The 23,201-nt window shown below is 40.6% G+C and overlaps 1 protein-coding gene across 1 annotated transcript in view; it reads right to left on the reverse strand.

Annotated features, from left to right (window-relative positions):
• Positions 1-7,350: 7,350 nt before the first annotated feature.
• LOC102198034 (Y+L amino acid transporter 2) overlaps positions 7,351-23,201 on the reverse strand; it is an 18,374-nt gene continuing 2,523 nt past the window's right edge. The window contains exons 3-13 of the mRNA XM_005728446.2: positions 16,389-16,750; positions 15,868-16,043; positions 15,537-15,679; positions 14,483-14,608; positions 13,983-14,127; positions 11,245-11,368; positions 10,087-10,190; positions 9,845-9,941; positions 9,574-9,723; positions 8,904-9,087; positions 7,351-8,196 (exon numbers count right to left, since the gene is read on the reverse strand). Coding sequence (XP_005728503.1) covers positions 8,102-8,196; positions 8,904-9,087; positions 9,574-9,723; positions 9,845-9,941; positions 10,087-10,190; positions 11,245-11,368; positions 13,983-14,127; positions 14,483-14,608; positions 15,537-15,679; positions 15,868-16,043; positions 16,389-16,517 — 1,473 coding nt within the window. The 5' untranslated portion in view covers positions 16,518-16,750 and the 3' untranslated portion in view covers positions 7,351-8,101. The remainder of the gene's footprint in view (positions 8,197-8,903; positions 9,088-9,573; positions 9,724-9,844; positions 9,942-10,086; positions 10,191-11,244; positions 11,369-13,982; positions 14,128-14,482; positions 14,609-15,536; positions 15,680-15,867; positions 16,044-16,388; positions 16,751-23,201) is intronic.

Raw genomic sequence — 23,201 nt, forward strand, 5'->3', positions numbered from 1 at the left:
TACTGTATGTTTGCGGTGAGCTAAAGGGAAGCATGCGTATTATCTAACTGTGGAGGCCCCCTACTGCTCAGTACTAGAAACAGTTCAGTGAAAGGGAAAAAAACAAAACAAAAAAATAAACTGGTTCTTGTATAACACTTTTCTACTATATCTGAGGACAAAAGGCGCTTCATACAGCGTTTACACAAGGGTTTCTGACTGCGCTCTGTCTGACACTGATGGCTGCATCGGTTCGGTGTCTTGCCCAAGGACACTTTGACAGACAGAAGCAGGCAGGGATCAAACCACCAACCTTCCAATCAGTAAATGACCTGCTCTACCTCCTGAGCTACAGCCACCCCCAATGTTCTGCTTCCTTTATGAGCAAGAGGTTTATTTATTTAATCACACTGACAAGTGACAAGTTATCTTTTTGTGTTAGAAAGACGGAGAAGTCCAGATGGGATTATTGTGCATTATATGGAATCGAGGTTTAAAGATAGATTTATATAAAGCGCCTTGAGGCGACTTTTGTTGTGATTTGGCGCTATATAAATAAAATTGAATTGAACTGAATTGAATTGAAATTGAAGAAGGAACCTGTGCATGTATAAATCACCAGTCCATAGATTTCTTACTCCTGACTAGGTCTGATTCACTGTCATCCCACAAGTGTTCATAAGTACTTAAAGCCACCAGTGAACAGCAACATTAGTACCCACTACTCCGTCTCCAGTGAACAACTACCCCTCAAAAACAAAGGAAGTGGTACCAGAACATTTTGTGTAAAAAAAATGTGTAAACAATCGCCTTCTACAATTACATGCAATCAACTACCATCAATTACGAGGTGTGGGAGACTAAAAAAACAACAACTTCTAATGTGACAGAGTGAAAAGCTGCATTATCATGATCTGCATATTCATTATAACTGTGGTTCAGCTGCACGAACATAACAAAAAGGCTTCATGAACAATAACCTCTTGTTGTGAGACAGCAGTTCTTAACCACCAGGGAGAACATTATTTCTTCCAGCTGCCTGTTGAAGTCGACATTTGCGTTTCGACTATCAGTACGAACATTATGACCTGTTAGCTGTAGCTTTTTTTTTTTTTAACTTCCCTTTTCCCTCTGTTGCTATTTTAATTTCTGAGCCACAGTCAAAAGGCCGATGAAAGTCGTATATTTTTATCAATACTTTGAAGTAATTCTGTTCTGCTTTACGGAGCTATTTCAAGGCTCATAGGCGTAAAAATGCCATCATGCATTCGAGGCCGCTGCTCTAGATCTTCACATTAACAAATTCTGAGCTAATCAATGCAAAATCCACTCAGCCTTCTCGTAAGAAATAATCTTTAAAGTGCAGGTTTAAAGGGGATGCTGGCAGGCAGTCACATTAAAAGAGAAATTTAAAAAACAAAAAAGACATGAATGAGTTTTCAATACATTATTTTGCTGAGGTTTCTTTGCATTAGGTCGCTTCATGCAATGCAGGTTGTTTTTAAAGTATATGTTACAACTGCAAAGCTGATTAAGAGCAAAATATAAGGAATGCAAGCTCCAAGTATCTTAACAGTATACATAATCACAAGATAAGATAAGATAAGATAAGATAAGATAAGATAAGATAAGATAAGATAAGATAAGATAAGATAAGATAAGATAAGATAAGATAACCTTTATTAGTCCCACACGTGGGAAACCTTATAACTAAAAGTTTAATTCAGATTAAAAATCTCTTTCATGAGTCGCTGAATCCTGGGAGCAGGAGACAATCTCAAACACGACTATCAATGGGTTATAAGCAATAAAATATCAAAGACAAAACAGTTTCAAGCCATGTTTGGTGCCACTTTAAGAGCAATCGCTGTTCTTTACAACTAACTTAAACTCAAAGTGACTGAGAATTTCAGCTCCATCTGTAGATTATTCCAAGAAACAGAGGCAGTATATTTAGAAAGTGATCTGACTGTCGTTGTTCTGATCAAGTGCTTCCTTAGATGCGGGAGGAAAAAAAGATAAAACTAATTTAAGTCCCACTTGAAAAGAAGATTTTTAGTGTGTGGTTTCAAAGCAAATTCTGACCCATAATTACAGCTCAATACTTGAGATATATTTCAGTTTCAGCTCCTTCAGCAGTTAGAAAGGCGAGACACCTGTTTGACATCTGAAAATACCGAATGTCATTTAACTCGACTGACGTGTTCTCAGTAAGTTAAACGGGAGTGAATACCTGCAGGAATCGGTGCTCTGTCTAACCTGAATGTAGTAATGATCATTTTTAAGGCTGACTTTGACTTCTATACATGTTTATCTCAAACAGCAACACCTAAATGTAATCACGTGTTTGCTTTAGTTTCAAACTCCACAAATGTGGCGATGCTTCCTCAACTCCAAGCTCCACGGTGAGACCTTGATGGAAACCTTTGTTGATTTCGTTCATATTTATAAGTCTGACTTTGGTTTTTCATTTCAGGAAAAGGCTGAAAGGGCAGAGTCGAGTTCGGCAGCTTATTTTGAGCAAATCTTTAATAATAATAATCCACTGCAGCAGTTCAGTGCTTTTCATTTTTTAACTTTTCAATTTCCCCTCGGACACGCAGAGCTGAATGTTGCTGATCTAGGGTCGCTGGTTCCATCACGTGTTTGTTCTTATGCTGTTTGCTGTCTCTTTGGTCTCCCTTTGCTTCCCCCACCTCACCCAGACCGCTGCCTGCCTGAGCACTCCTTGTTAAGATGGAGCTATAGAATATTTTCCTGATAAAACGAGTCCTAAGAAGACTGATAAAACCTGTTATAAGAAGTCAACTGTGAAAATATGATTGGTTTTGGTGGCTTTATGAAACACAAATGTACAAATATCATACAACATGAACTCTCAATGATCATCTCAAAGTCTTTCCATCACAACCACTGATTCAAGCTAAGGCTTCAGACTGCTCTTAATACTCCAATACGCCATGTGATGTCAGCACGTGATATGCATAATATGCACACAGAGGCCCCACCCACCTGCTGTTCAAACTGCCTGCAGGGGTTGGCCCCGCCACAAAGAAGGAACTGATGGGCTGCATAAATACTTATTGACTAGCTAGGACCACATCCTCATTGAGGTTTGACTTCATTTCTAGTAGATAATGGCAGTAAGCATCAATTGAGGCTGTGGTTTGGGCCTCAGAGGGTGCTGGTGGTGGCTTCCAGGCTGAACAGATCCCCATGTACTAATGAGAGATGAATTCATTGAAACAGGCAAGGACAGTGAGGGCACAAAAAGAGAGTATGTGGGGTCATATATAGTCAAGAGAATTGCAAGAGGAGGGTATAACGAGTGGTCCCGCTCATGAAATTCAAATAAATTACTTATTTAGTACAGTCCAAGAATCAAATTAATGTAGCTGGAAGTGAGCATGATTAGCCAGTTTAGGTGCAATCGCCATCTCTGGGCATGCACTCCATTTCAGTGGTATGTATGCATGTCACACTATACACACCCATTGCACAACAAGCAACTATTTCTACAAAGGCACAGAAAAGTCTGCAGACGTTCAGCTTTGCAAACAACATGCAAACCGAATAAAACGCCATCAAATCTGCTCAGCCCGGCCACACGGGTGTCGCATTGCATCCTTTTCATTCCTACAATCTGATCTTACACAATCGACACAGATGTTGTTTCAATTAAACATTCACCATCAGGCCTGATCAAACAGACTAGAGCGTTGGCAGACAGCCGTCGCTCACTGTGTCAGACAAGCTTTCCTTCTGATGAGATTTTTAGAGGGAAAGTGAATCGTAGCCATCTGTCATCAAATGCATCAACTATCAGCAAAGAATAACAAGTGTAATGATGTTGTTTGGCCCTTTAAGATAAGACCAACACAAACCAGGAGCGATCTCAGCCTGCAGCCAAGTGAAGATGCTTTTAATATGAATGAATCTTCATACACTTCAGTGCATGTTCTCTCACCCTGGTGCGTTTTCAGCACATGATGCTTAACATTAATCTTATTTGACACCTGCAGTCTGCTTCTTGTTGTTGTTGCGGCAGAGCTGCTGCAACCATGGTGTGAAAATTTAAAATATACATAATTTGCTGATGCTGTGGTGCTGACTTTTAGTTGACTAAAGCTTCTCTTAACCTTTTCTTCCCACCTCAATGACAGATTAGAAAATGAGCGCGGGGCACGCCAGAAGAGGTTTGAGAACCGCTCACTGAGTCACATGACTAATTTAAAATCATCAAGCATGACTAGGCGCACAAGACACATGTGTCTGCAGTCCACCTCATGATGCTCTGAACAGCAGCAGCTCTGTGACAGTCACAACAACTTACACTTGACAACTCATGATGACATCACTGGGAGCTTCTCAGGTTCACAGCAGCACTTAGACAATTACAAAGCAGGTCCAGAAAGCAGATGTTTGTAAAAAAGAAGAAGAAGAAACAAAGGAACAAAAGACATGGATACAAAGACAACATAAACAATGGAAATCAAGACTAAAACTGCTTCCCTGATTGGCCCAAACACACGTTGCACTTACGATTGAAGTGCCTGCGGCAGCCATGAGGCCTCCAAGCTCGGTTACGCATCCAGTTCAGACGTCGAGGCAGTTCCATGATGCCAAACTGGTGCCAGTGTGTAACAGCCACTCATCCATCAAACAGCAGCACCCTGGTTCCTCTGCCCATTCCCAGGTGAGATGCTCCCTCCAGACCATCAGGTGTTCAGAGTACTACCTTAGCAGCCTTGAGCTTTTAATACCAAGAATTCACTTCAGCTGCTGCCTGATCTCCACTCAGCGGGAGAGAGAGTAGTTTCTGTAGCCGTCATGGTGCTCGGCTACATTTCCCCTCCACTGCTTTATCTTTTATGCATGAGTCAGTGGAACCCAATTCCCGTGGTTCTGGGGAGGAACACTCAGGCCTCTTCCCCCCAGCCAGGAGCACCTATCGACGGGCAGCATCTGAAGCACAGAGCGCACACCCCGTTGAAATGCGATGCCTCTGCACTGAGCCTCTAGGGAGGCGATGTGGTTTGGATGGACAGGAGGTGGGGTTTGAGCAGCCACCTGAGGAGACTGGAAGGTAGACAGAGCAGAAAAGATGCCAAGAAACAGTTTCCAGTCCGTAGAAAGATTCAAAAACAAGTGCGAAAGACCAACAATTCTGCTTTTCCTCATTGCTGTTAGTGCTTTTCTAATAAAAACAGGTTCTAGGTCTGAATGACAGTTTAGCTGTGGGCAAAAGGTGACACCAGTAAAATTTTAAAACATAATTTATTTAATAAAATTACTGAGATCAGAAGGAAACTTCTTGAGCTACAAACAGTTAAGGAATAAAACAGTCTAGCACCCCATTTGTGAACACAGAAACAAATGTTTCAGCCGGAGAGGATATCCTTATATTCCTTTAAGTCCCGCCCACCTAAAGGTTCAAGCCTGCTGTTTGCAACAGCAAGCCAATCAGATGTTTGTTATACATTTATATTATATCAATGATGCTTCCACAGATGAGCTGCACTAAAACCCACAGTTAAATTTAAAAAAGGGAGAATAGCCTGAGCTACTAAAATAATGATAATCAATGATGGTGTTATTTTACAGATATTTATTTTTAAATATTTGATTATATAGTATTTAGGTTGGAATCTACTATATAAAACATATACTATATGTAATACTACTTCTTTCAAATTAAATCGTTCTCAGATTTTCTGCTGAAAATTAACTGCCTAAACTTTATCAAAAGCTGATTAGCAAAACACAATCTAACACAAGAACTTCTGGTTTAAAACTACATGACTCTCAAGAGCCTTCTGAGCTAGCAAAAGGAAATGACAGGACTTTAATTTTGTGGTTAGTTGGATAAGTTCACTTTCCAAGAGGTTTCCTTATTTCAGATGGGGTGGGTGAACGCCACAATGATGGTAAATACCCACGCCTTTTTTCAGACTGGTTTACGTGTTGACTCACGTGACCAACAGTGGGTCAACGACCATTAGCACCACGTTCAAGGGTGCTAATGGTCCCCTGCCATGTAGACCTCTACACCATTTGATTATAGAACAGAAGCAAGGATTAGAGACGAAATACCTTTGCAAACTTAATCCAGTTGTCTCTTGTTTTTTCAAACTCTCTGGCGACCATGACCTGGAGAGCTGTGAACCGACGCAAATATTTAAATCATAAATCAATCATCTTGTGTTTAAAGGTTATTTGCTTCCCTTTCCAGACCAGACCATTAACAATTTCACTAGTGAATAACCCCAGGATACTCAGTCCAATGTGATATAAGGAAATGCCTGCAAAGGACCAGTTAAAATACCATTAAAAAAATGTGGATTTTCATACTGATCAGTTGGGAAACTTTTAAAACCTTGATTTTATCAAAGCTGCTAATTTAGCTAAAGGGTAAAGCTACAGATGTAGGGGGTTATGAGAGGATGACCTCAAGTGGCAGTGAGTGCTAGGAGACTTTAGTGTGTTCAGGTCAAACAAAGCAAACGATAAGAACAGCCAGTCACTGAAGTCTGTACCTAACTTTATTCAGATAAAACACACAGCTCACTTTCTGCCTCTGAGTGAGCAAACACGTTTCCAGCCCACTGGAGAAGCTCGTCTGGCAAAATAAATCAGAACAGTGGGAAAAAAAGCAGGTTCTTAAGACACATTCAGCACAAAAGCTTTCAAACACCCAGAAAACACACATTTGGTACCCAATGAAACAACAAATATGTTATAACATTCTTATTTTGCATTTTCTGAGAATAATAGGTTCATTGTATTACAGTATACTGAAATATACATATACAGCTGTTTTTGTGTTTAAACGGCCCACTAGTTTGTTTTAACCGATGACTACTGATCCCAGAAAAGCAAATTAGCACGTGAAGCAACAAACCGTGTGCTCCCGTTAGCTCCTAATCATGTCCAGAGGCTAAGCAGATTTTTTATTTTTATTTTTTTAAATCTAAAGACTGATTATTTCTAGCTAACCAACAACTACTGCCTGTGTTTTTGTGATAGGCAGCTTCAATTTGAAGAAACTAATGAAAGATGACGACTTGAAACACATTTGGCAAACTTTACAGCGACATGTCGGCGACAGTGCTCAAGAACAAATGTGGCGATATCACATCATTAGACCCACCTCACTGAAGGCACGTACAGTCCAGGAACACAAAAAGTACACCACAAAACACCATATAAACACACTACAGCTGTGAATTTTCACTTTACTGCATGATGGTCCAACAATTGATCTGCTCTGTGACAACCGCCCATCTTGGCGATACATTAAAAACTGAAAAAATATATTAAATATTTCATCTGCAATAGAAATCCTTATGTTTGGTTTTTTTTAAAGTGTAACTGAGGTGTGTACCTAAAAAAAACATGAGATTTTTTACTTTTAAATGGATCGTGTGCACGTATATGAAGCAACAAGGTGACAGGTAACAGTACAAACATGAGACACAACACACAGAAGCAGAGACAGACTCTTATATGACACTTTGGAAAGTCTTATGACTTATCAACTGAAGTTTTTTAAGCTACCACTAGGAGGCGCCTGAACTTAAAAAGAGCCCTGAAGATGATGTCAAAGTTCCCACATGCAGCTGTGGTGGATGGAAAGCAGCATGACAGATTTGTAATCATAAATATACAGCAGGACCGCTCCTTAATTACTCTTTTTTTTTAAACCATTTTATATATCGTCTCCTTCAAAATGAAAAATGTATGTGCAAAAACCGTTTGCTCTTCTTTGAGGTCTCAAGTTCAAAAATCAAGATTTTTGGACTAAATTTTCTGCTAAGATATACACTTAGTATAATTGTAATAATACACTGCATTTGTGCTCTTGCCTATAATAAACAGTCTGAGTAAAATCCTGCTCCTTCCTTCTTTATGGCACATGTGTGAGAGAAGAAGAGGAGGAGGAGGAGATCGAGTAGCGTGGTGCGCTCATCTCTGCACCGTCTCCATCCGTCTTTAATAGGTCCAGCGATCATCTCATCTCAGCCCTGATTGTCTGCCGCTCCCAGATTGCTTCATATTGTGTTCGTTCGTCCTCCTTCATCTCCCCGTACAGTACTTTACACTGAGTTTGTCTGTCCATCGATCATTCGATCTTCCCCGGGTCTATGTTGTCCAGATCAATATCTGGCGATGCCACGCAACACATGCACAGTTTCTGGGTGTATAGAGATATCGCATCTGTGTGAAGAGAGAAAAAGAAAAATCAGATGGCTGCTCAAGGGTTGCTAATTAGAAAAATTTGCCTTAAGTGTTACTTGTTTAAACTAGTCCAGTGTTAATAGTATAAAAAAGTAGCATTTCTAAACAGTAAGAGTTTTATAAATGTTGTACTATAGAAGCCTTTAGTGTAGGTGGGTTTTATGCTAAACTGAACTATGAAACACTAATTCCAATCCCTTTACAGACAGCCGTAGCATTTCCATACATTTCTATGGTAGCTATAGGAAATATGAGACTGGTATGCTACTTTAAAGAGTTGTGAGTAATAACCTAACACAGCCACATTCATTCACAGAGCTTTATACTATAGCTGTTGTCATATTACCACGTGCTAGCTTCAATCCTCTACCTTTGTACCTAGATTTAAGTTTCTTGGGGAAATTCTTCCTTTATAAACCAATTGGGAATTTGCAAGGAAGATAAAGGATGCATTTCCCCTCAAAGGGAATAAAAAGCTAGACTGACAGCTTGGCTAGCTTGTTCTAGCCTATGAAAATATGACACTGAGCTCTTGCTGATCTTTCTCAGAGCTAGACCACAAATGTTAAAGGATAAAGCAGTAATAGACAAGTGCTTTAATAAGAAGGCTATCAAATGTGAGTTTCAGAGTTCCCTCAAAGCAAACAAAACCTCTTCTATGATAGGCAGTGCAGTGTTTCTCTTACTGAGCATTTTTCCAAGGAAGGCTGGTCTGGAGCTGCGAGGCAGATGGACACAAATGTAGTAGATCGGTGCCCCAGAAAGTGCCACACCAATCCCCACTAGAGAGTTGACAGTGTCGCTGTAGAGCGGCACCACCACCAGGAATAAGCTGCACAGGCAGTAGACTATTGGGAAGAACAAAGACAGCTACCGAGAGGGAGGAGGAGAAATGGACAAAACAAAAGGATCAGACTGACATGACTTTAAACATTGTCGCAACTCAAAACAAAAGAGGGTGAACAGTACAATACACTCACTGTTGATGGGTAAACGAAAAAAACTTCACAGACCATGAACAACACTTTACACACTATCTTTAATGTATCCATTTACATCTTGTGCTCATTGGTTTATTTGTCTGTTCACAATCTGATGGGGGCTGTGAGCTGGATGATGTGGTTGGGTGGCTGCACCAAGGTGCAGTCGAAGATTATGAGATAAAAAACATTGGCTCACATTCAGAAACAAGATGTTCATACACACAATCTACACTCATCATCCTGCCTAATGCTTTATTTTTATTTTCATTTTTATCTCTGAGCTGACTGCACTAACACGTCTGAGCTAAATTTTACACCTGTTTGTATTTCAAGCTCACTTTGGTTATTAAGAACATTGCATCATTTTTGGTACCTTAACGGGTCGGTGTCGATCAGGATCTTTGATGCGAAGGTAGATCTGGCTGGCTATCGACAGGCCGATGAATAACCAGTAGTTGAAACTGAAGTAGTTGATTAACCGGAAAACATCTGGCACAGTCAAGTACAACAGAGACATGCCACCCTGTGAGAAGACGACCAAAAACAGACACAAATATTACGTTCAAGAGAAATACATTCATGACAAAGATGAAGAACCACAAAGATTTACATTAAAATAAAAAAAACATATTGGGGATACTTGCATTGAAAAGTAGGGCAGGAATCGGGGTGAAACGTTTAATATGGATCATACAAAGCACATTAGGTAGGTGGCCTTCTCTGGAACCAACGAAAAACAACCTGCGAGAGAAAATGACATTTCAATAAGAACTAAAGTCACTGTGCTGCTGATTGGTTAGTTGGCAATAGGACAAACAAAATAAAACAAAAAACCCATACATTTTGGGAAAAACAGAAATGGAGGCCACTAGATTTAGGAGTTTACCTCGAGGCTGCAATGATTGATGAGTTGAGGCCTCCGTAACAGGAAATCGCCACAGAAAGAGGAATCAGCCAACGAGCCCAGCCCAGCACCTCATCTGCAAATGTCTGAGGAAGCAGCCAAAGTGCTTGTAACTCCTTTTCACTTTAGTAAAAATGTGACTCATCAGTGCAGATGTGTGCCACTAATTAAAAGACACGAGAACTAATCCAACAAACTGGCTAATCTGCTTGCGGGAACCCCTGATGTTTCCTGCTACTCCCCTTTGTTTCCTTTTCAAGGGCGGAAGAAAGTGTAAAGCTCACACTGTTACAAATAATCAATGAGTACAAATACTGTCAACAAAAAAACTACACAGATCACAGCAGTTTCACAGGACACTTTGTTAGGAAGGAGAGAAAGAAAAAGTTACCAGCTAGAAAGAGAAGAACAGCAGGAACTGAGAAAGATGTTATACTGTGATGCCACTTTGAAACCTCTGAGTGGATTTTCTTTGTTCATATTGTGACCTGAGCTGTTGCCAAAAGCTTGACTCGACAACGATGTGGCATCACTCATTTTAACCCACTCAAAACCCAAACATGCCTGAGGTGCATTATATTAGTGATATAATCAAGTTTAGGTTCAAACATCATCATGTTTTAGTGTGGCGCTGAGTTGCAAAGTACAACCAGCGCACAATGAGATTCGACATCATTAATCTCCAAAACCTGACTAAACATTTTGCTGCATCTCACAGTTTCATTACAACAGGGCAGAAAACCCCTGGCTTAATGACAGAACATTAGTAAACCATTAGAATAAAAAAAAAAAAGAGATTAGCAAATACCACTGACAAGGACAAATCTTCCTCCTCCCTGCACTAATCACATCATGAGCTCTCCTCCTGTTCCTGTGTGGCGCGCTAACCTCTTTAGCTAAATGAGGTTCCTGTCATCTCGACTCCTACAGTCTTGCATGACCAAGAGGGAGTACCAAAGCCAGATGCGAGAGGCAGTGGCTGTTAGATGGACTCAGAGAGACGACAGTCAAACACAGGAGGGACAGATCACATCCTCCTACCTCTAAGAGGGTGAGCAGAGGCTGTAAATACTGGTATGTGATAGGGCTTGTATGCAGATATGTACACAAAGTGACTCTAGTACAGAGCTTTGGACTCACCACAGCAACAGCTTCACTGTTGAGCACTGTATCTGCGTCCATGACGACATAGTAAGCTATGTTGGTCAAGATATAGATCACTGTGACGATGGGCATTGAAATGGCAATGGACAAGGGGAGATTCCTGCAATGGAAAAATAGGAGGTGGCATCCATTAAGACTGTTAGATTTAAACTACTTAGCAATACAGCAGTGTGAAAACGTGTTTGCCCCCTTCCAGATTTCCTAGTGTTTTGCATATTTGTCACACTTACATGTTTGATGTTTAATATTAGACAAAGATAACCTGATGAAATACAAAATGCAGCTTTTAAATGACGATTTCATTGATTAAGGGACAAATGTTCAATCCAATCCAAACCTCTCTGGTCTCGTGTGAAAAAGTAATTGCCCATCTTGTTAAATTATGAATTAACTGTGATTAACTGCATTTTTTGGAAAGCTGAGTTCAGTTTCACTAAACACACTCAGGCCTGATTATTGGCAGACCTGTTGAATCAGGAAATCACTTAAATAGAACCTGTCTGGCAAGGGCTAATTATGCCACAGCACGCTGGGTCTAAAGAAACGCCTGACAAACAAACATTGACATCCGTCAGTCTGGAAAGGTTACAAAGCCATTTCTAACGCTTTGGGACTCCAATGAACCACATTGAGAGTCATTATACACAAATGTAGAAAACCTGGAACAGTGGAGAACTTTCACCACTGGGAGTAATCGGTAGGGGTGGGCGAATATGCTCGATGTTTCCACGTGCGACGGATAAAATGGTTTTATCGCAACCATCGAGTATGAACTGCAATGGAAATATTAAGCTGTCTGCATGCAATTCACTGTGAGTTTGTTTTTCTCCCACACACTGTGAATGCATCATTAATAACCCCCTCCCAGATTTTCTACCTGGCGCACTGCCCTTAGCATGTGTGTTTATAAACTACCAGATAGGGAAAGATATGAGGACAGTGGGAGTTTCAGATGAGTGAAGGAATGAGACTTTCTGTGGTTTTTGTTTTTGGAGGCTATTTAAACATATCGCGATGTGTATCGTGATACAGCCAAAACAAATTTCGTGACATTAGATATTCCTGCTGACGACTCATCCGGGATTTCACAAAAGAATGATGAGTGGGCCAAAATTCCTCCACAGCGCTGTGAAAGACTCACTGCCAGTTATCGCAAACGCTTAATTTAGGACTGCAGCTATCGATTAGTTTAGTAATCAAGTAATCGCTCAGTTATTCCATCAATCAATCAAGAAATTAGATAAGAAATATTTTTTCTCTTATTATTGAGCAATAACAAATATACACAGGTTTTTTTCAAAATGAACTGTTGATTGCAATTTTTCAATCTGAAAAATGTTATGAAAGCCTCGAAATTAATCTGGTCTTGTCACGGTCCTGGGTCGGTGTCCCAGTGTTTTGAGTTTCTTGTGTCTCTGAGTTTTTGTATTACCGGTATGCTCTTAGTTCTTTGTTGCCCCAGTTTATTCTATAGTCTAGCGTCTTAGTTCGGCTTTCTTGTATTCTGTTTAATTTCTTATATAAAGCAATATAATCAGCATATAAACATTTAAGATGATAAATTTAAACCTCAACACTAGTGAGTTTGCGTTTGGGTGCAATTCCTGCCTGCACACAGCCGAAACACGATAGGTCTAGTACACCCCATGCCCCCCTTTAGATTCACCCCTGCTTCAAGCATCAATAGGATGGCTGCTCTTAGTTAAATTATACAGCTTGCTGTATAATTTAAACATGGTATCAGATTAACAATTAATAATTCACCTGTATATCTTAATACAACTTCTTGAGGCTTACTGCAGATTCTCCACTGTGTAAAGCAAACAGCGATGGATAGAGCAGCTATAAAGTGTGATTTTTTTTCCATGTCAGAGTTTGTCATTACTTTTTCCCAGTAATGGTTTTATTGGCGATTGCAGGAACAGCGCTGCTGTTTTGGTTGCTAGAAACACATCTTCTTTCACTTAACCAGAGCTCACGTCTTGCTAATGGCTTCGTTTGCTCTTCACGGTGTGCAAACAGACTCCAGCTCCTCGTTAAACTGTGCCAGCATCAACATGACTGCTGCTGTCGTGTTACCAATGTTTGCGGGCTGTGTGGACTCAATGTTGTCAGCTTTTTTATTCACATGCTGCTCCTAAATTTGTTTGCATTGCAGGTGTGATTTTAGTCACAAATGTGGATGAAGTGCTCCCACTTCCACGACGACAGCATTGAAGCAAAGAATTTGTGTCGAGAATTTTTTTATAATCGAATTACTCGAATTACTCGAATCATCGCAGCCCTAGCTTGCAGTTGTTGCTGCTAAAGGTGGTCCAAGCTGTTATTAGGTTCAGGGGACAATCACTTCTTCACACAGGCCCATGTAGGTTTGGATTTTTTCCCCACTTAATAATAAACACCTTCATTTAGAAACTGCATTTTGTGTTTACTTGTGTTATCTTTGTCTAATATTTAAATTTATTTGATGATCTAAAATGTGTGAAAAACATACAAAAAAAAAGAGTGCACAGAAATTCAAATGCCTTGTATTTCTGTGTGAAGCACTTTGTGATCTTGGTCTTCAAAGGTGCTATATAAATAAAATGTAACTTTACTTACTTCACAAACACTTTTTTCACACCACTTTATGTATACAAATCGAAAGCACAACCAGGAATAAAGGATTTTAATGATTACTGTAAAACGAGCATTATAAATACAAGATTGCGAACCTCTCTGGGTCCTTGATCTCCTCTGTAATGAAGTTGAGCGTATCCCAGCCAGAGTAAGAGTAGAGTGCTGAATAAAGGGCCAGGGCCATATCACCAGGATTCAGGTTGGAGTCTTTGAAAGAATCCTCAAAGTTCTGGTTAAAACCTACAACAACACAAGGTATACATTATAAATATATCCCATTTTTTTATTTTCATAATAAAGAAATATATTATTCAAATTGTATGGTGGTTTTTTTTTTTAACTTTTCTCACTTAAGGGAGAGAGGAACAGTTCATTTAGCTACACAACACCCTAACCATGCCCACAGTTTAACTTTTAAATGACTTTGATAAATGTATTTTAACAGATTTCATCCAGCTGTATTTGTAATTACTATTATTGTTATCATCAATATTATATAAGCACCATGTTTTGAGCCTTAGAACATATGTTGTCTAAGGACCAATTGGTAGCCTTAATAGATGTTTTCTAAATAGAGACTATTCAGGGATCCTACCTTGTCCCAGCCTAACCAGTCCGGCAATGATGATGACAATTAGAGCAATGACCTTTGCAAAAGTAGAGATGACCTGAAGAATGGCACCCCACTTCACTTTCATGCAGTTCACAAATGTGAGCACACCTGATGGAAAGAAAGAAGCAGTAAAAAACTACAAAAGTAGTAGAAAACTACAGCTCTAGAAAAGCTTGCAGCTAGAGAATGTAGCTAAAGGGTACAAGTCACTCCTCCTCATATAGAACTGACACGGCACCACCCAAATACCACCGGGTTCATTCAGACCCTGTGAGGAACACCCCTGTAAAAAATGAATCTCACAGCGTGCTTCTATTAATTCCATCACCTGTCCCATCATCTGCTCTATCACTCGATGTTCAAGTCAAACCACATGCATAAGAAGCCCATTTCAAATGACACATTTCATATGGGCGCCATGCAAGTTATTCCAAATGCAGCATGCGTGTTCCAGTAGTGCTGCAGCCAATAGACCATTTTAAACACCTTTCTCCTGAATTTACACGTGGAAATCCATTTTAGCTGTTTTGCGTGAAAGATTCAACTGTCTGCAACTGATCCTCCTGCTTGCACAGGAGACAAAGATGCATTTAAGACTTCCTCCTAATTAAGACTCTCACTGTATGCACTGCAATTTACAGGGGCGTGATGTAAAACAGTACAATCTAATACAGTAAACAACTGTATATGAACTTTCCATTGCTTTGGTTTAAAAACAAACAAACAAACAAACAAAACTAATTTTTGCATGTTACAATGCTCTATTGCCAGCTCTTTAACTGAGCTGTCTACAGAAATTAGCACAGAGGTACAGAAACAGATGGGATGTGGTGATTTTTCACGTGCTTTATCAGCACACTATTTTTGCTGGGGTTGAAGAAATCTCTCCCTAATTATGTCCAAAAAGATTTAAACCAACACTGCATGGATACAAGCTTAAAACTACATAACACACTTACACCTTTACAACGTCCATGCAAACATAAATAGCAGGTAAAATAAATGATGTGAGTGATTAATAGCGAAAGAGGCTTACATATGATGACAGCAGCAATAAGACGGACGGCATCGTAGGGGGCTAAACAGGTGGGGTAGAAAGGCTGGACCAGGTAATTGGAGAAGGTCAGGGCTATCACAGCTTGACAAGCCGGCTCTACAATCATCAAGGATGTCCACAGTCTACAGAGACATTTTTTTCATCTTAATTATCGCTTCACGTAACGCTTACAGTAGGCAGGTTTAGTTTATTTACACTGAGTAATGTCAACCTTTGTTTCCGTCTACCATTTAATCCCAGTACAGCACATGCCTGAGTAGTTTATTGTGTTAGTAGAAGGGCTCAGCAGTGCACTGCTGAAACAACATACCGAATAAAAGCCAAGAAACCACCAAAGGCTTCAAGGATATAGGCATAGGAGGCACCAGATTTACGGATGGTGGTACCAAGCTCAGCATAGCATAACGCTCCAAACACAGAGAATACCCCTCCGATGGCCCACACGACCAGGGACATCCCAAATGAGCCAGTGTACATAAGGACTCCCTGCAGGGTAACACAGGAGAGGAGATATTAAATACACACACACACACACACACACACACACACACACACACACACACACACACACAGAAGGCAGTGAACCAGCTGTCATTTGAACAAATGTGCCTAGTGATCTAAGATCTAATGTAAATATAGAAGACTGCTCAACCCTAAACTGGACAGCTGTAATACACGTCATCAACAAAAACTGAAGTCCTTCAATTTCAGATTTCTTTAGTTAAATTAAGGTGCATTTTACAAAGAAAGCATTTAGATTTTACTGCTCTGCAACGTTTAAACCACAATAAAAACTCAACCACCCACCCCCCAAAAAAGGGAGAGACCTACCTTAGGCGAGACAAAGATGCCCGAGCCGATCATGTTTCCCACAATGAGACAGACACCATGAAGGAGGGAAATCTCCTGCTTCAGCCGCATGCCACTACCCTGAGACGCCGTGTCTACATCAGCAACCATTTTGAGGAATTTACAGCCTTTGGCCTCAGCTCAGATGAGATTGACAAGGAAATGATGGGAATGACAAAGTAGTCAAAGACTAGAACAAATAAGAGGTAGAAAAACTGAACAAAGAGGTGCGGGCCTATCACACGAGAAAGGAGGGATTGAGGTGTTGAGTGTCACTGAATGGCTCGAGCTATTGCATGTCTCTAACACTCATTGAAATCCAAGAGGTGCTTCTCTCGGACAATCTGTAAAAGAAACAAGCACACACTGTCTCACAGAAGGGAATTTATTATAATAGTAAACAGTTTTGCTGAGCAGATATGAGTTAAGTGATCCCAGTTCAGTATGTCATCATACACACATCTCTGTTATCTTCCATAAATGAATGCTTTCTTTATATATGAAGTGCTTTGGGTTCAAATAGCACTGTGAGTGAAATGTTTCCCACACTGCTCTTTCCCATAGATATTACACATTAACTAGAGGTGGGAGTAGGGCTGGGCTATATCATACCGTTCACAGTAATACCGGTGTAATGTTGGGCAACGATAAGAAAATGAAATATCGCGATAGAATGTGGGTAAAACGCGCATGCGCAGTGCCTTTGTTTACATACGCACATGGCGGCGTATCTGTCAAATGTTTCAGTACGACTTTGCTTAGCTACGAACCCGCACTGCTTGATGGATTGTCGGAGCTTTACGGTTATCGTAGGCAGGAGCCTCACGAAGTGATACGTACAGTGCTTCATCATAATATTACCGTATTGTGTGTGTACAACCTCTTTTTAAGTTTTGTGGATATTATACATGGTTATGCTGAGGATATGTCGGCCAATTTCCACTGGAAATGCCTTTTGGTTAAACTGTCAGCAAGGATTTGCATTTGCACTGTTAATTTTTTATATAACTTTAATGCACATAAAAAACAGCTTGTTTAAGTGAAAATACATTGATGTTTGTTTGTTTTTTGCACTAATAAAGTTGTGGAGTTGTAAAGTATTTTGTCTAGTGTCAATTATATCGTCAGTTATATTGTTATCGCAAATTTTCAAATGTATATCGTGATAAATATTTTTGGTCATATCGCCCTGCTCTAGGTGGGAGTCACCTGACACCCAACAATACAATATTATCATAATGAAATGAGATGGTCAAGAAGACCAACACTGTCAAGAAAACCTGCTAGAAATGTTTCCATCAGAGGGAGTCAGTCTACTACTAGCCTGATATCAGTATGCAAATGAATGGGGTCAAGTTGGCAATTACATGCAATCAGGTGACCTGTGCAATCACCTTGTGATCAAAAGACTTGGTGAGTCTGAAACACTGCCAACCAACCTGTGGGCGTGGGCGACCGTTTAGTCACCATTGCAGAATGTGAAAATAAATTCAACACAATCACCAGGAAACAAGCAACTTTTAGTAGATTTCAAAGTGCTTTAACTCAATTCAAACGTGTACTGTAGAAAGAGGGAATTTGTGACTTTTCTGTGCTTGCTGGAAGGTAGCATGACAAGAGCAACGACTGCAGTGAGTCCAGACATGCTTGCAGAAGTATAGGACAAGTATGACTATCAAATTGACATATGGACACTGAGCACTAGGGCTGCACGATGTTGCATAAAATGAGAATCACGGTTTTTTGGCTTAGAATTGAGATCACGATTCTCTCACGATTTTCTTTTCCAGTATAAATATTTGTTGCACTTATTAACTGCACATCAACTTCATAACAGTTGAGACTGAACATAAAAACAATAAATAAACATAAAAACAACAAATGTCTCACGTTTTGTTGTTGCCGCAAAATGTTGTACCGCTTGAAATTCCGTCTCCACCGTTGCTCAACGCTGCGTGTATAGAGCAGGTAGTGCAACAATAGAAAAATAGTTGCGGGACAGCACTGTGTAGCGTTTGTCTAGGGTGTTCATCATTTTCCTTAATCCCTCATTTTACACAGTGTTGATGGGAGCCATATCTTTGGTCAGGTGATAAGTAATAGCCTCCGTAATTTCTTTGTGCCTGCGGGAGTTCGACGGGTATAGGGAAGCGCTGTATAAGGACGGATTTTCTCCTGTCACTTTCTCGTCATCCCTGACGTGCTCTCCGTTGTTTTTTCCCTGCTAATGTTAGCATCACACGGCAAGCTTCTGTACCACGTGGTATAAGGCTCCGCCCTTGTCATTTGTTGAGCAGGAAGAGTGAGCGCTTGTTTTCATGCAGATTACGTCCCGGATTAAAATGCGGTACAATCGTCGTCGCCTTTTTTTTTTTTTTAAATCGTTGTCATTTGGAAATGAGATCGCACATAAGTATGAATCGAGATCGCGATTTTCTAACGATTAATCGTGCAGCCCCACTGAGCACTTTGTAACTGTTGCTATAAAACTTCATATTTAGCCACGTATTTTAAAATCTCGCATCTAGAACTATGTAACTTCTAGCCTTTTGAAATTGGATGATTCTTTTTGAAATACTCTGTATAATAAGAATGATAATAAGAATGTCATATATTTGAATAGCTGCATTTATAATTCCTATCTCTCTGCTCGTCAGTGCATCCAAGAACATTTCCAAATCAGGGCCAAACAACCAACCAACAGCCAGGCTGTGATAACTACATCTTGTATGCGCAGGCTTAAAGATTTATATTTCCCTGTTGCAATATTACATCTAGCTTGCTCGCCTTCAGCAGTCAGTCACATTCTGGTCAGTACTGTTTAACAAATGGCTCCATGGTGTATCGTTTTAAACCTTTGTCTAACAAGTGAAAGAGTCCTGGTTCGATCCCAGGAGAAGACAAATCCCTTTGAGGCTGTTGCCAGTGGAACAACTCTCAAATCAACCATGAATAAGGAAACAACAACAGCAGCTTATTTCACAGGCATCCAGCTCCCCGAACTAGTAAATCTTGAATAACCAGCTGTCAGCCACGGGTCCTTTCATTCCCACGCGACTTTGGTTTTTAAACTGCAGGGTCGGACGACACGGTGCAATCAAAATGGAGCGAGTTCCACTTTTATTGCACCTCATTTACCCATTATCTGTTCTCTTATATCATCTGATAGCGCTGAGCAAAGTTTAACTTAATTTGCATATTTTAGATTCTAACTTCCCATACAGGAAAGCAGTGCCTCGCTCACTCTCTCCTCTCATCAGTGTGTATTCACAGAGAAAAAGAGATCTAACCTTACATAATCCTGCCGCTTTGTCTGTAGCACACCGTGTGCTTCATAAGCAGGTGCTATGTTACTAAAAAGTGAAGCAAACTACTCATCCCGCCTCCTTCAGCCTGGATCAGTTCATGGGAAGAGGCACTCAAAAGCAAGCGTTGGACTGAAACACTGAGCCAAATCAAATTTCACCTTTACTAACTAAACACATCTTTCTTGGAAGCACATGCACAAATACATTAAAGCACTATGAAGAGCTCCATGAGTTGGATCCCCAGGAAGAAACAACACTCATATTACACTGAAGATATATAACATGGAAGAAAACTTTAAATATGTTCACTGAGGGTATCCAATGGTGTAACAACTGAAAAAAAGTAGGTTTCGATGTGTTTCGAAACTGAACCACAGAAACAATGCACATTAAATCTTTGTGGCTCCCAACATCATCACCATCCCAATGTTTTTATGTGTCTAATATAGAAGACAGACGTTTGATGCCCTTCCAATTAAAATGACATTCTGATTGGAAGCGTGCTGTACTCTCAGCCATCAGCTTTTGGTGCAACTTTACCTTAATCTGTCAGTCAAAAAAAAGTAGATAAAAAGATTAATTTAAGCAATGTGTTTATTAAATGTGCGTAATTGTTGACAACTCCTTGGATTTTGAATCAGCTCTGTAGGTCTATATTCCCCTTTTAAATCATGTCTGAGGTATTTCATGGTTTTTGTCAAGTCCACTGTGAATTTTTTTTTTCCATTTTAATCTTGTTGTTTGTTTACAGTGGGGCAAAAAAGTATTTAGTCAGCCACCGATTGTGCAAGTTCCCCAACCTAAAATGATGACAGAGGTCAGTAATTTGCACCAGAGGTACACTTCAACTGTGAGAGACAGAATGTGAAAAAAAAATCCATGAATTCACATGGTAGGATTTGTAAAGAATTTATTCGTAAATCAGGGTGGAAAATAAGTATTTGGTCACCTCAAACAAGGAAAATCTCTGGCTCTCACAGACGTGTAACGTCTTCTGTAAGAAGCTTTTCTGTCCCCCACTTGTTACCTGTATGAATGGCACCTGTTTGAACTCATCATCTGTATAAAAGACACCTGTCCACAGCCTCAAACAGTCAGACTCCAAACTCCGCCATGGCCAAGACCAAAGAGCTTTCGAAGGACACCAGGAAAAGTATTGTAGACCTGCACCAGACTGGGAAGAGTGAATCTACAATAGGCAAGCAGCTTGGTGTGAAAAAATCAACTGTGGGAGCAATCATCAGAAAATGGAAGACATACAAGACCACTGATAATCTCCCTCGATCTGGGGCTCCACGCAAGATCTCATCCCGTGGGGTCAAAATGATCATGAGAACGGTGAGCAAAGATCCCAGAACCACACGGGGGGACCTGGTGAATGACCTGCAGAGAGCTGGGACCAAAGTAACAAAGGTCACCATCAGTAACACACTACAACGGCAGGGAATCAAATCCCGCAGTGCCAGACGTGTTCCGCTGCTGAAGCCAGTGCATGTCCAGGCCCGTCTGAAGTTTGCCAGAGAGCACATGGATGATACAGCAGAGGATTGGGAGAATGTCATGTGGTCAGATGAAACCAAAGTAGAACTTTTTGGTATAAACTCAACTCGTCGTGTTTGGAGGAAGAAGAATACTGAGTTGCATCCCAAGAACACCATACCTACTGTGAAGCATGGGGGTGGAAACATCATGCTATGGGGCTGTTTTTCTGCCAAGGGGACAGGACGACTGATCCGTGTTAAGGACAGAATGAATGGGGCCATGTATCGTGAGATTTTGAGCCAAAACCTCCTTCCATCAGTGAGAACTTTGAAGATGAAACGAGGCTGGGTCTTCCAACATGACAATGATCCAAAACACACCGCCCGGGCAACAAAGGAGTGGCTCCGTAAGAAGCATTTGAAAGTCCTGGAGTGGCCTAGCCAGTCTCCAGACCTCAACCCCATAGAAAATCTGTGGCGGGAGTTGAAAGTCCGTGTTGCTCGGCGACAGCCCCAAAACATCACTGCTCTCGAGAAGATCTGCATGGAGGAATGGGCCAAAATACCAGCTACTGTGTGTGCAAACCTGGTAAAGACCTATAGTAAACGTTTGACCTCTGTTATTGCCAACAAAGGTTATGTTACAAAGTATTGAGTTGTATTTTTGTTATTGACCAAATACTTATTTTCCACCCTGATTTACGAATAAATTCTTTACAAATCCTACCATGTGGATTCATGGATTTTTTTTTCACATTCTGTCTCTCACAGTTGAAGTGTACCTCTGGTGCAAATTACTGACCTCTGTCATCATTTTAGGTGGGGGAACTTGCACAATCGGTGGCTGACTAAATACTTTTTTGCCCCACTGTATATTGCCAGCTATTGCTGTTCCAGTGAGAGTGTGTGAAGTGGTTAGAATGAGATATGCACCCCCAAGTCTGAGGCCATGGTCCTCAGCTGGAAAAGTGTGGAATGCCCACTCCGCGTCAGGGGCAAGTTACTCCACAAAGTTGAAGAGGTTAAGTATCTAGTGGTCTTGTTCGCGAGTGAGAGGAGAGGGAGATCAACAGACGGAATAGTGCTGCAGCTGCAGTGATGCGGAAACTGTACCGATCTGTCAAGGTAAGGAGCGAGCTGAGTGTAAAAGCAAAGCTCTTGATTTACCAGTTGAGCTATGTCTCTACTTATACTCATGGGCTTTGGGTAGTGACTGAAAGAAAGGGATCCTAGACATAAGCAGCGGAAATGAGGTTTCTCTGATGGGTAGCTAGAGTGAGGAATTCGGCCATCTGGGATAGGCTCAGAGTAGAGCCACTGCTCCTCCGCATCAAAAGGAGCCAGATGAGGTGGTTTGGACATCTAACAAGGATGCCTCCTGGGTGAGGTGTTCTGGGCATGATCCATCAGAAGGAGGCCCTGGGGCAGAAACAGGACACACTGAATAGATTATATCTCTTGCTTGGCCTGGGAACGCCTCTGTGTTCACCCAGTGAAGCTTAAGGAGATGACTGGGGAGAGGGAGTTCTGGGATTTTGGATGGACTTTATGGATGGATGGGTGTTCCTATGTGCAGATTTTCCATCTTTTGAAACCTCAAATGTTAATACTACCATAACTTGAAACCACTTTGGGTCAACTATAATAACAGCAGCAACCTTACATAATTTGACAAAGCTAAATCTCCTGAATATCCCTTTTTTTGTTCATCTTAAATTTACTCAATTTAATAACAAACATTTCATTGCTTTTCTCTATTGGATGCAGTGTTTTTGGTGAAACCAACAAGCAACGTTGAGCATTGCTCATTAGTAAAGTTGATTACTGCCTAAAATGATCAGTCTGAAATCATCTGAAAGTAAGGAGCAATCATCTTTTCAGAAAATAATTTCTTTGGATGTCACAACTGGACCTTCTGGTCTGAGGAGGTCTGGCGCCATGTGTCCCGTTATTGGTCCAATGAAATTATGCTAGCATCTGTTCGTTAAGGTAATGCAGATGCTCCC

Source organism: Pundamilia nyererei, unplaced genomic scaffold, assembly GCF_000239375.1.
Source record: "Pundamilia nyererei isolate P.nyererei 1_Seehausen unplaced genomic scaffold, PunNye1.0 scaffold00028, whole genome shotgun sequence".
Classification (NCBI taxonomy): domain Eukaryota; kingdom Metazoa; phylum Chordata; class Actinopteri; order Cichliformes; family Cichlidae; genus Pundamilia; species Pundamilia nyererei.